The sequence below is a fragment of the Pelophylax lessonae genome (assembly GCF_965119305.1).
Source record: "Pelophylax lessonae genome assembly, chromosome: 7".
NCBI classification, from domain to species: Eukaryota; Metazoa; Chordata; class Amphibia; order Anura; family Ranidae; genus Pelophylax; species Pelophylax lessonae.
Genome location: NC_138774.1, coordinates 220,912,912 through 220,926,434, shown reverse-complemented (window position 1 = coordinate 220,926,434; position 13,523 = coordinate 220,912,912). Strand labels below are relative to the sequence as shown.

Sequence of the window (13,523 nt, the reverse complement as noted above, 5' to 3'; positions counted from 1 at the left end):
TATACATGAAAATTGCTCACTCCTGATGTACTGAAACCTATCTCAATTTTTGAGGCCCTAAAATGCCAGGACAATACAAATACCCCTCAAATGATCCTTTTTGAATGTAGACAGTCCAAGGTGAAGTTGTCATTTTTTTTACCACGATTTTTGGGAAAATTAATAAATAAAGTATAGCTTAATGCAAATTTTTTTTTTTTGGAGTGGAGAAGGATTAGAACACCTGTCAGTTTTTATTGCTCTCTGTGCCCCTGTTAGGGAGATTCCCCCTCTCTGTTTGTCCTGCTTACCATTATCATTGAAAGCGAAAGTAAAAGAAAATCCTAAATTTAATTAAGTAAAAGGAGGGGAAATCTTCCACGGGCATGGCGAGTTTTTTAAAGTTGTAATTTTTTGTTACAATTTTTGGGAAAATGAATTAATGAAATAAAAAATAAAAATTGTGAAATGTGTTTTAACATACTGTCACCAAAGGGGGCAAATAATAAAAAGTTTGATGGATGAACTCTCCAGCGTCTAACAAAGACAATCTAATGGGCCGACTCTTAAAAACTTCTTGCAGGAAGGGATCTCTAAAACCTTGGATCATCCCTGGATATCAGGGACAGCCAACAACTACAGAAAAACACGCGGCATCTTATTTCTGGGCAGCTTAATACTGCAAACATGTGCAAAAAAAACAAGGCTGGCTTGTCAGGCAATGATGTACACACGGAGAATGACGTATGGCCGGGTGGAATTCTTGGCACCCTAATTACCCCACATATAACATAGACTGTGGCCTTTCCCCGGCAGCCCATAAGGAATATATCAGCCGATGCAGCTCCTTAACACTAAAAAGCAGCCGAAGTGGCTCAGATGTGGCTGTCAAGGGAACGCTGCAGTGTGACATGTGAAGACAAAATGCATGCCAGATTTGGAGCTAATGGGACCTCTCTCCTGAGAAGCTGTCCTTTGCCGATCTCTCGCTTTCACCTCGCTCCCTGTCTCATCGTTAGCCTGCTTGCATCTATTCTCAGAGACGTCGCTGACGTGAGGAATGGGTAGGTGACATCGGGCAGGCTCTGTATCTTGATTAGGGCAAGACCGGGTTCATACACCGCACAAATGCTCACGTATATGGAAAAAGGAACAAACTCGCCTGCCGTCTTCAATATATCCAGAGAAAATCATGCTTGTTGCTGCCATAAGCCCGACCCATGTCTCTACAAATGAACAATACACAATCCCCATCTTCAAATACAGCTTATATTATAGAGAATAGAACTTCTGAATTATAGAGGTGCCCAGGGAAAGGATTAAGTTCTTTCGATAAAATTAAGAAGTTGGCTGGTATTTACAGCTCTCGGCTCATTAACTTCTACAAGAAGTGAGGGCAGCATGCAGATTGGGGACTTATCCAAACTCAGCCATGCTGTGACAGGCCGCTTACTAAAGTTGGGTGACATATTTGTTACGTATTAAGTGGCTGTTTATTATCTGAATCTCATGTATGATTTGTGATCTGTACCAATCTCAATGTTCTTTTTCTATGTTTTTCTGTATAGTCATTATGTGTGATAAATAAAAAAGTTTTAGATTTAAAAAAAAATTGGGAGACTGCTATAGATACTCAAAAGTCAGTATGCAGCATACTAATAATCAGTATGCTGCAGCATGGTTCATTTCAGATAAGGCGTCATCTATGTCAGGGGTCTTCAAAGTACGGGGATCGAGTTGTTCAAGAACTACAATTCCCATCATGCCTAGTCGTGTCTGTGAATGTCAGAGTTTTACGATGCCTCATGGGATGTGTAGTTCCGCAACAGCTGGAGGGCTGTAGTTTGAGGATCCCTGATCTATGCCATTGCGTTCCATGATATTTACAGGATTCCTATTGTTGAAAGGCCTGCTTTTATCTACTGTACTGTAAATGTTCTTAATCCTTTAATAAACACTTTTCCTTTACGGTTTTACACTATGTGGATGTCCTTTTTGTTTTTTCTCTGGGTATCCACCAATTGAGTTTAATTGGAGAAGACACATTTATTGTCGACTGTGATTCGTGGATTTTTTATCCCCTTTGATGGTGGAATACGTTGGAGAGCACAATGGAAAGTGATGCCAGACATTGGAACCATCCTCTTCCTCTCTTCACTAGGTGTAGATTACACCAGTGGTCCTGAACCCTGGCCTACAGGGCCTACTAACAGGCCAGATTTGCAAGATAACTGAAATACATCCTAGGTGATATCATTTGCTGCTCAGTGATTGCAGTATTCTAGTCTGCATCTCGCCAAGGTAATACCTAAAATCTAGCCTGTTAGTGGGCCCTGAGGACCGGAGTTGAGGACCACTGGATTACACCACTGCTTGCATCGACCCACCAGGCATAAGTCAAACTGGGTCCATCATTTCTGGTAAGCCCCGTAGGTTCTTTGGGCAAGGAACCGAATGAAGCAGATGAAAGACAAATCATGCTTACTTCCCTTCGACATCAGAAAATGTCCAGTAGTGCCATCAGAACAAAACTGGTGGAAACCAGTGGGACCCAGGTACACCCATCTACTGCCCGAAAAAGACTGCCCAGAAGTATACTTCATGGAAGAATTACAGCCAAAAAGCCATACTTCTGATGTGGAAACAAGGCAAAGCGACTCAACTATGCACAAAAACATAGGAACTGGGGTGCAGAAAAATGGTAGCAGGTGCTCTGGACTGATGAGTCAAAATGTGAAATATTTGGCTGTAGCAGGAAGCAGTTTGTTTGTGAAGGGCTGGAGATCGGTACAATAATGAGTGTTGTGAGAGTAAGTGGTTTCCTGCAAGTTTGGGGCTGCATTTTTGCAAATGAGGTTGGAGATTTGGTCAGAATCAATAGTGTCCTCAATACTGAGAAATACAGGCAGATTACTTATCCATCATGCCATACCATCAGGGAGGTGTATGATTGGCCCCAAATGTATTCTGCAGCAGGACAATGACCCCAAACTTACAACCAATGTCATTAAGAATTATTTTCAGCGCAAAGAACAAGGAGTCCTGGAAGTGATGGTTTGGCCCCCCTCAGGTCCCTGATCCCAAAATCATTGAGTCTATCTGGGATTACATGAAGAGACAGAAGAATATGAGGCAGCCTACATCCACAGAAGATCTATGGTTAGTTCTCTAAGATGTTTGAACAATCTACCTGCCGAGTTCCTTCAAAAAAGGTGTGCAGAAGTACCTAGAAGAAATTATGCTGCTTTGAAGGCAAAGGAAGGACACACCAATAATGTATTTTATATTTCTCTTCTGTTCATTTACTTTCCATTTAATATTTATTACAAATAAACTATTAACACTTCTATTTCTAAAAGCATTCCTAATATACAGCATTTATTCACAATTGCCTGATTATATATATATATATATATATATATATATATAGATCTATAGATATAGATATATATATGCGTAATATATGTGTGTGTGTGTGTGTGTGTAATTATATATATATATATATATATAGATAGATAGATAGATAGATAGATAGATAGATAGATAGATAGATAGATAGATAGATAGATAGATAGATAGATATTAAATATAGATATATGGAGATGTGCATACCAGCCTTGCTCTGAAGAAGGGGGCAGGCAAGTCCCCCAAAACTCGTCAGCTGGCTTTAGGCCATCCAATCAAACCAGAGGAGTTCCATCAAAAGTCTGACCTTTAGATTCCTGGACATTTAAAATGTTGTCTTTTATATTCCTTTTGGGAGTGTGACTGTTATTTTACATCCTTGCTGTGGATAATGCTCTAGGCATTTGTGCCCTTTGTTTCATTTGTTTGTACTTATAATTAGGTGCTATAGCGCATATTCATTTTTTTTTTTTCTATTTACTTAATGTTTAACAGGACAGGGTGGTAAGTACAGGGCCACCAAACATAATATAAACATACAGGCAAGGAAAAATCCAATTATTTCTAAGGTGTTTCAGGGAAGATGTTACAACCCCAAAGCATATAACATTGCTTCCTGTGTACAGTGGCCATAGGCTGGTTGGCGGTTGACTCCCACCTGGTCTATTGCCATATAGAAGGAGAAGAAAGACCAAGAAAAAGAGAATGAAATCAAAAAGGAGGAAAAAGAAGGGAACAGGAGGGAAATAAAGCAAATAAAGTGGAATTAGGAATGGGAAGGGGTAGGGGTATCCTTGGATGTCACTCCCTGGACTCCGTTGCAGTTTGAAGCTAGAGAGTCTAGGTCAGTGATGGCGAACCTTGGCACCCCAGATGTTTTGGAACTACATTTCCCATGATGCTCAACATCAGTGCAGAGTGCATGAACATCATGGGAAGTGTAGTTCCAAAACATCTGGGGTGCCAAGGTTCGCCATCACTGGTCTAGGTGATTCATTCCCCACCTGCCAGGAGCATTTCATATCAGAGAACCGGTAAATATCGTCCAATGGAACTATGTGCGCCTGAACTTTTCCTTGCTCCCTTTTAGAGTAGCCATGATATTTTCCATGTGATGGAGCTCAGTAATCTTAGAGAACCACAGTGTGATTGTCATGGGGAGAACCTGATTCCAGAGGGCAGGACTGCATGCCTTTGCCGCATTCAGGAGATGGATCGTCACACATATTTATTTGAAAGACCTTCGTTCTATTTTATTGCATCTTGAGTTTACTTTCCAACTTTAGTCTAGCTGCAGTATTTGCCAAATAGCATTACTTATTCCCAACTTCTATAATTGTATGCTTATCACAAATATTGAGGGCTTGCAAAGGAGTCACCAAATACATCACAATATACAGTACCTTGAGTGACATATAAAAAAAAAAGCCAAGATGCAGACATACCTGTACAATCCAGGTCACTTGAGGGAGATCCAGACCACGAGCAGCAACATCCTGAAATGGATTGAACAGAAAACCACAATTAAGTGTCAGCCCTTTTCCTAAGACAGAATCATTTGGCAGTTATTCTGTTCATTTATATGGCACTGGCAAGTTCATTGGTGCTTATTTATTGTCCAAGCAGGGAAAAGCAACATAGTTACATAGTTACATAGTTAGTGAGGTTGAAAAAAGACATCCGTCTATCCAGTTCAACCTATGATGTGTGTGTGTGTTTGCTGTTACCCATACATTGTATACCCCTGTATGTTGTACATTGTATACCCCTGTATGTTGTACATTGTATACCACTGTATGTTGTGGTCTTTAAGGTGCCCATCTAATAGTTTTTTGAAAATAGTTACAAGTCTGCTTAAAGCCCTACCCTCCAGAAGAACATCCTTACCTTTCCTTTAATTCCTATTCCAAACAGCCAGGAACAAGGAAAATAAGCCAAGATTTAAGATCTATCATCTAGCACCAATATAGTAGTTGACTAAACCCTAAACTCAATTCATCACTACACCGAAAAGCTCCTCAATTGGGAAAGGACCAGCGCTCAAGATTCAGGTATGATAAATGGCCAAGGAAATTCGTTTCCAGCTGGATAAGTCCAAGGAAACAAGACTTTTTATACCATAGAAAACACCTCACCCTGGTGGCATCAACCAAAAATGTATTTAAAAACGTTGAAAAAAATAATAAAAGATTGTTATTGAACAGACCAAGTCCATACACAGTACAATGTAATTAATTGATCCCTCAATGCAATAAATGGGTACAATTTGAACAAAACCCAGTCCCGGCTTGGGGATAAAAGTCTGTGAGTAAAAAGTTCAGCAAATGAAAAATCAAGTAATTGCTAAATCAGCATGTCTTAAAACCACCAGCAAAGTGGTGTATGCAGCAATGACTATACAACAGCCAGCTGGAGGTGGAAGATTCACAGACCTTCGTGGCTCCATCCTTGGGGCACCTCCTGGGTAGGGAGGTGGATGGAATGTTTTCAATCTTCTAACATTGTAGCCTCAACCTAAATCGTACACCTAGCCCCTACACTCTTCCCTTAACGTTCATAAACCACAATATAGAGGCCAATGTAGCAGGTCCACTTAAACTGCACATACCTTCTCTCTACTTCTCCGCCATGCTGTTCTTATGCTGACTTAAGTAAAATGACATACTTGGTGAATAAAAGTATGGGGAGTCTTTGACTCCATCCCATTCCCCCATCATGATAATGATGGTTCTTAAAGACTGGCCATTCATGCATCGAACACGGGCTCATGGGGTTGGGCGACAGCCCTTAGCACTGGGTAAGCTCCAAAACTTTGACCTTACAGAGAGCTTACTCTATTTACTCCAGGCAGCAGAACTGAGAATTAAAAAAGTGGAAGAAAGGTAAGCATATGTATCTGGGGGAGATGGGAAGTAAAATTAAAACTAAAGGTTGTTTTTTTTTTTTTTTTTTTTTTTTTAAATAGAGTAGAGGTAGAGAGGGAGGTCCACACTCTCTATTTGTCCTGTTGAACAGTTTATCCGAAAGTGGAAGAAATGTCCAATTTGTAGGTTCTCCCTAGAACAGGAAGAGAGAGAAAAGCTTCAAATGGGGACCACTAATTCTGGTGACAACCAGGGATTCCCACACTTTGGAGGGATTTCCTCGCACTTCCTGTTGTTGCTATGGGACAGGAAGTGAAGGGAAATCTTCAAAATGGGACACAGATGGTAAAGAAATATATATATATATATATATATACTCTCCCTTACTCTATCAAAATTGAAAAAAGTTTTGGCTGGGAAGGGGTTAACATTGTGCATAGCCAGTGCTTGTGTACTGTCTAGGAGGTGATTTTACTAGGAGAAGACGTGGGTCCATGTTCCTGCTTTGCAGAGACACAGGATCCATGCCTTCCCTCTTGTCAGAACAGCGATCAGCCTCTCTGCTCGAAATAAAAAAAGAATATAGCGTATACAATTGCGACAGAAGTCATTTTGTAATTGAATATTATTAAAAATGACCTTTCCTTTTTAATTTGTAACACTGTCATTTTCTGAAAATCCAATGCATTATGGCTACCTGGAGTTGTTCTGTACACAGAATGTCTACAGATCAACCCCCAGAAACATAATTTCCTGCTGATTTCTATCATCCAATCACATGCAAGCAAAAATGCTTTTTTTTTTTTTTTTTCCCTTGCAGGCCCCCCTCAGATCTACAGTGAGTGCACTTCCAAGTGCACTTGTAGCCCACAGTGGATTTGCCTTCAGTAAATAAACCCCATTGTTTTGTAAGTGGTGATCTTAGCAAAAAAAATTTGGGGGAGCATACCCATGTATTTCCAAAGCTGCTGCAGCTATGAACCAAAAGACATGTATATTAAAAAAATTTTGGGGGAGCATACCCATGTATTTCCAAAGCTGCTATATAGTATAGCAGTAAGTCCTTTGCTGAATTTCTGAAAACTAAAAAAAAATACTAAGCCTACTAGGTCCAAAACACTTAGGCCCCTGTCACACTAGTGATCCCGACAATGGTAACAACTCACCAGACACAGGATAACCTAGAAAGGGTTTCCTCACGGGCCAGAAGAGTGACAACTTATGGCTCTCTCATTGGCCAGAAGAGTGACAACACATGGTTCCCTCACTGGCCAGAAGAGTGACAACTCATGGTTCCCTCACTGGCCAAAAGAGTGACAACTCATGGTTCCCTCACTGGCCAAAAGAGTGACAACTCATTGTTCCCTCACTGGCCAGAAGAGTGACAACAAATGGTTCCCTCGCTGGCCAGAAGAGTGACAACTCATAGTTCCCTCACTGGCCAGAAGAGTGACAACACATGGTTCCCTCACTGGCCAGAAGAGTAAAAACTCATGGTTCCCTCACTAGCCAGAAGAGTGACAACTCATGGTTCCCTCACTAGCCAGAAGAGAGACAACTCATGGTTCCCTCACTGGCCAGGAGAGTGACAACACATGGTTCCCTCGCTGGCCAGAAGAGTGACAACACATGGTTCCCTCACTGGCCAGAAGAGTAAAAACTCATGGTTCCCTCACTAGCCAGAAGAGTGACAACTCATGGTTCCCTCACTAGCCAGAAGAGTGACAACTCATTGTTCCCTCACTAGCCAGAAGAGTGACAACTCATGGTTCCCTCACTGGCCAGGAGAGTGACAACAAATGGTTCCCTCGCTGGCCAGAAGAGCAACAATTCATGGTTCCCTCATTGGCCAGAAGAGTGACAACTCATGGTTCCCTCACTGGCCAAAAGAGTGACAACTCGTTGTTCCCTCACTGGCAAGAAGAGTGACAACAAATGGTTCCCTCACTGGCCAGAAGAGTGACAACAAATGGTTCCCTCACTGGCCAGAAGAGTGACAACAAATGGTTCCCTCGCTGGCCAGGAGAGTGACAACAAATGGTTCCCTCGCTGGCCAGGAGAGTGACAACAAATGGTTCCCTCACTGGCCAGAAGAGTGACAACTCATGGTTCCCTCACTGGTTAGAAGAGTGACAACAAATGGTTCCCTCGCTGGCGAGAAGAGCAACAATTCATGGTTCCCTCACTGGCCAGAAGAGTGACAACTCACGGTTCCCTCACTGGCCAGAAGAGTGACAACTCGTTGTTCCCTCACTGGCAAGAAGAGTGACAACAAATGGTTCCCTCACTGGCCAGAAGAGTGACAACTCGTTGTTCCCTCACTGGCCAGAAGAGTGACAACAAATGGTTCCCTCACTGGCCAGAAGAGTGACAACAAATGGTTCCCTCACTGGCCAGGAGAGTGACAACAAATGGTTCCCTCGCTGGCCAGAAGAGTGACAACAAATGGTTCCCTCGCTGGCCAGGAGAGTGACAACAAATGGTTCCCTCGCTGGCCAGAAGAGTGACAACACATGGTTCCCTCACTGGCCAGAAGAGTGACAAACACATGGTTCCCTCACTGGCCAGAAGAGTGAGATATCCCCTCTTCACGAGGGAGTATACCTCACTCTTCTGGTCTGCCACATAAACAAAGCCCATGAGTTGTCACTCATATTACTGGGTACTGGGTATTACTCTACATGACAGTCACCTCATCAGAAACCAGTAAAAATGTGCAGCTTTTCCTCCACCCTTGCATCATTATTGCAGAGGAGAGAACTCAGCAGTGATGGGTAAATGGCAGTACACAGCGGTGGTGACAGAAGGTGTAACATGATTTTCTGCTGCCTGCTTGTGAGACACAAGTCTTCCTCACTGCATTGTGTGTGACTGCCTTATTGGCATGGAACCTCTAATCACAATAAATGCCCACTGTCAATCAAAATTTCTAACTGAAAGTGGTGTTTATGGGACAATCCGTTTAGCCAAATACAAACAAGGAGGCCTCCGTGGTTAGGTATACCTATTTAATGTAGCTGCTGACACGAAAGCTTGCGATACCAAGCCAACCCGACGACGTCATCAGTGACAAAACGCGTAGGGTTGGGCCTTTGATAGTGATGTCATCATGCACCGCAAGTAACTGGTTGAGCAGGACAGATCTCTAGCAGCCCGTAGGAATGCTATGCATCTGCACTGCACTATTATACATTGTGAAGCCTATTCTGGTCCATTAACATTGTAAGTGTGTAGATTGTATGTACAATAAATCATTTTTAATACGGTTTTACACTATAGAAGCGCTTCTTGCCTTTTGTCTCTGACCATTATTATGGCTGATTGTCCATGGTGGAGGTGATCCATTGGCTGGGGGTTAGCCTTAATAAACCTGAAAGCGCAGCTTGACCATTTGTTGTAAAAATAATGGTCATGGTTATCTGGTAAGCAGCTGACCTTTTCTGTTTTCACCACGGGTGCATTTGGATTGGTCTGAACACTGGAACTACGCTATTGTGTGTCTGTTTGAAGACTCACATTTCTACTGGATTTCTTTACACCAGCACTTTAAACATCTTTTTTCCTGTAGGATTTATGGGACATTTATTTCTTATTAATATTTTGATGATCTTTTTTTTTTGGACACTTTTTCATGTAATCTAATGAACTTCACTCTCTCTATAATTAATAAATAGGAAAGTAAATTATATTTACATGTTTTAAGCTTTTACATTTTTTCAGTTACTTCCAGGTTTCATGCCTAGGCAAATTATGTCATAAAACCCAGGAATATTCAGGAGGGGTTTTCTCAGCTAAGCACACCTTCCTTCCTGCATGCCTGAGCTCAGGGCAGACGAAGTAAATGCTACATAAATCATCTGCCCTTACCCATGATGGCCACTGCCAGAAATGCTAGAGGGTGGTTTTCAAAGTTATTTCTCAGCAAAATAAAGCATAGAGACATGGATGAGTGGGTGAGTTTTCTTTGAATATTAAAAATGAATTAAATAGCGTTATTGATTTGTGGTGCTCAGATACAGTGTAGTTCCCCTTTAAGCACATGAAGATTCTTTATTAACATTATGTAATTTTGGTATTATCTGCCTGATATGGAGGTGTACTTTTTCTATTATTTTTTTATTTTTCATGCTTATTTTGGATTTATATGTAATATAGCGCTGTACTATTTTATTTATACAATCCTTGCAGCCAATTCTTTAATGACAGAAGACTTGGACTCATCATTTTGTATATTATTGAACTGGATTTACAAGAAAACACAAAGCAAGTGAAAGCATTAAAGTCCCTTTCACACGGCGGTTTCGATTCGGTCCGCCTGCCAGTTGTCTGTGTCCATGTGCAAAGCAAATGTGAATGTGGGCGATTTTATAATTCTCAATCAGCTGCTGCACTTGCAGGGTTCTAATCAGGAAAGTGGCAGGGTCTGCATCTGTAACCACCCCTGACCCTCCATGTATCCATATGGGCCCATGTTCATAAGGTAAGTGAAACAATCAAGAGAAAAAAAGATGAACAAAAATAACCAAAAATTCAATTGGTGATGGTATACCCATATAGGGAAATCAAAAATAAAATTGAATGAGCTCTCTCCTGCCATCTTCCCATCTAGAAAGATGACCAAGTCGTTAGATGGTGGCAGCACCTGCATGCAGGGCTGCTAATAGGGGGGGACCACCAGTCCTTCTGTAGGGGGCCCGGGCACACAGGGGGCCCCAACAGCACAAGGAATCGGTGCAGTTGGGCAGAGGGGCAATTACAGAAGTAAGCCCTGTGCGGCTCTCTGCAGCAGCTGAAAGACAGTTTCTTCCTTCTGCCAGCTTTCAGCTGCTGCAGGGAGAGACACAGACACAGGGCATCGTTCCTGTAATTTCTCCTCAGACACCGATCCCCCGCTCCCTGTTCTGCCTGCTTTTGATCCCCCCCCACCCCCGCGTGTCCCTCTTTTACTGCGCCGTTTACCCCTCCCGCATCGCTGCAGGCTTCCCTTTCCTGTTAAAAAACAACAAATTGTATAAAAATATTTAAATTAAACTGTGTAATAAATTTTTAAAAATAATGTAAAATAAAATAATTTAAAATATTTTTAACATTTAAAAAAAATGATATATTTTTTAAAATAAATGTAAAAAACACTTGAAAAGGGCTCATTTATACAGGTTCTCTGTTATGTTTGTATCCGCTAATAATGATTTTAGTATATTTTTAGTGAAAATATTGTCTTGTCAGGTAGGCTTTACGGGGCCCCGTGATTTCTAACAGCAGCCCTGCCTGCATAAAGCAGCAATGCCAACAAGATTCCCTCTGCGACAAGAGCCCTAAAATTCATCATCGTGGAGAGTGAGTTTGGACACTTTTGAGCACATTTCTCCCTTTGAAGCCTACAGAAATAATCCCTGGAAGTATAGTCCCTTCAGAGTCCGCATCTGTTTAGACATAATTTCCCTTTTGGGGGTATCTCACCAAAAAATGAAATTTTTGTTGCTGGGGATGCCCAAAATCGGACTTGTATCTGAGTGCAGCCTTCTGGGAAAATCAGTAAGCCAATCACACAAGCAGGAAATGACATATCTGGGGTAGGAGGGGGTGTTCCATGCACCATCTTGTACAGAATGCCCCCAGATAGCCATACTGCATTGCATTCTACAGAAAATTAAAGCGCTGCAGATTGATAAGAAAAGGTCATTTTTAATAACATTCAATTACAATATGACTTGTGTAGCAATAGTATATGCTATATATATTTTTTTTTTATTTTAGCTATTTTTTCCCCTACAAAAATGGAGATACCCTTCAAATTTCCTCAGATTTCCCCAGCAAACTTCCCAGCTGTGTCCTCTCTGCCAAGGTGCCCCCTCCTTCTCAGCCCCAGGGGAGTATCACTCCTCCTGCTGAACTCTCTGTAATGTAACAAATGAAAAATCAATTAGGGCCTTGTAATGGCCACAGCAGGTGTTCAGAGATGGGAACTCAGGTGCTGCAATCATGCCATTAGAATCCTGAGGGATAGAAGTAGGTGGGTGATTTACCCCCCATAATCTACACAAAACTTAAATATTCGCCGCTGGTAAACTAAAGCTGGCCATACTCTGATGGAAATGTAAAGTCTATGCAAACCATCACCTTGTAAAACAACCCATTCAGTTTAAAATGGAATCAAAAAGCAAAACATTTGTGTATTGATATAAAAAGACATTATTCATTTTTTGATCACAACCTCTGTTCCCAGCTGCATAAGGGGTTAGAAGGTGGGAATGGAGAAACAGCAGCACACTGAAATTTCTAGTGATTGACTGTGAAGGGGGGGGGGGGGGGGCGGGCGTGATAGCACAAGTCTGGTCATTGGAGGACAGGCAGGCTGTGGTGGATGTGTTGTAATGCCTAGTATGGTCAGTTTGAAATAGGAAAGCAGGGGGACTGGCAGGATTATCAGGTACTTTATACAAAGGAAGCAATACAAAGAGAACAGAATAATTTTAACATAAGCGGATGGTACAACAGAAGCATATCCGGAATATGAAATGTTGGGGTAACTTATTCTTTAACAGCTTCCCATCCGCCCACAGCCTATAAATGGCGGACGGGAAGAAGCGCTAATGTGGTTTAACGTACCTGTGCATCAGCCCGCATCAGTGGCTCCTGCACGGTTCACCAAATACCAGCGTCCTAATGACCGCCATACCCAATACAAGATGCCTGATTACCGCCATACCCAATACCAGCATCCATATCATGGCCATACCCCATACCAGCGTTCTGATTGCTCATATTCCATACCAGTGTCCTGATCAGTGCCATACCCCATACCAACATTCTGATCACCTCATATGCCATAACAGTGTCTTGATCACTGCCATACCCCATACCATCATCCTGATTACCCCTATACCAGCATCCCGATTACCGCCATACCCCATACCATCATCCTGATTACCCCCATACCAGCATCCCGATTACCGCCATACCCCATACCAGCATCCTGATTACCGCCATATCCCATACCAGCGGCCTGATCACCCTATATGCCATGCCAGCGTCCTGATCACTCCCATACCAGCATCCTGATCACCGCCATACCTCATACCAGCATCCTGATCATCGCCATACCTCATACCAGCATCCTGATCACCGCCATACCTCATACCAGCATCCTGATCACTGCCATACGTCATACCAGCATCCGGCATTTTAGGGTCTCAACTGATCAATTTTCAGATATATAACCCATAGTTTGTAGACTCTAACTTTCGCACAGACTAAATAATATACACTGTTTTG

The 13,523-nt window shown here is 42.1% G+C and overlaps 1 protein-coding gene across 2 annotated transcripts in view; it reads right to left on the bottom strand.

Annotated features, from left to right (window-relative positions):
• The window catches only part of DDX31 (DEAD-box helicase 31), a 171,550-nt gene that overhangs the window by 89,802 nt on the left and 68,225 nt on the right, over positions 1–13,523 (bottom strand). For both annotated transcript variants that reach the window (XM_082262938.1, XM_082262939.1), the window contains exon 16: positions 4,830–4,880. In XM_082262938.1, coding sequence (XP_082119064.1) covers positions 4,830–4,880 — 51 coding nt within the window. The remainder of the gene's footprint in view (positions 1–4,829; positions 4,881–13,523) is intronic.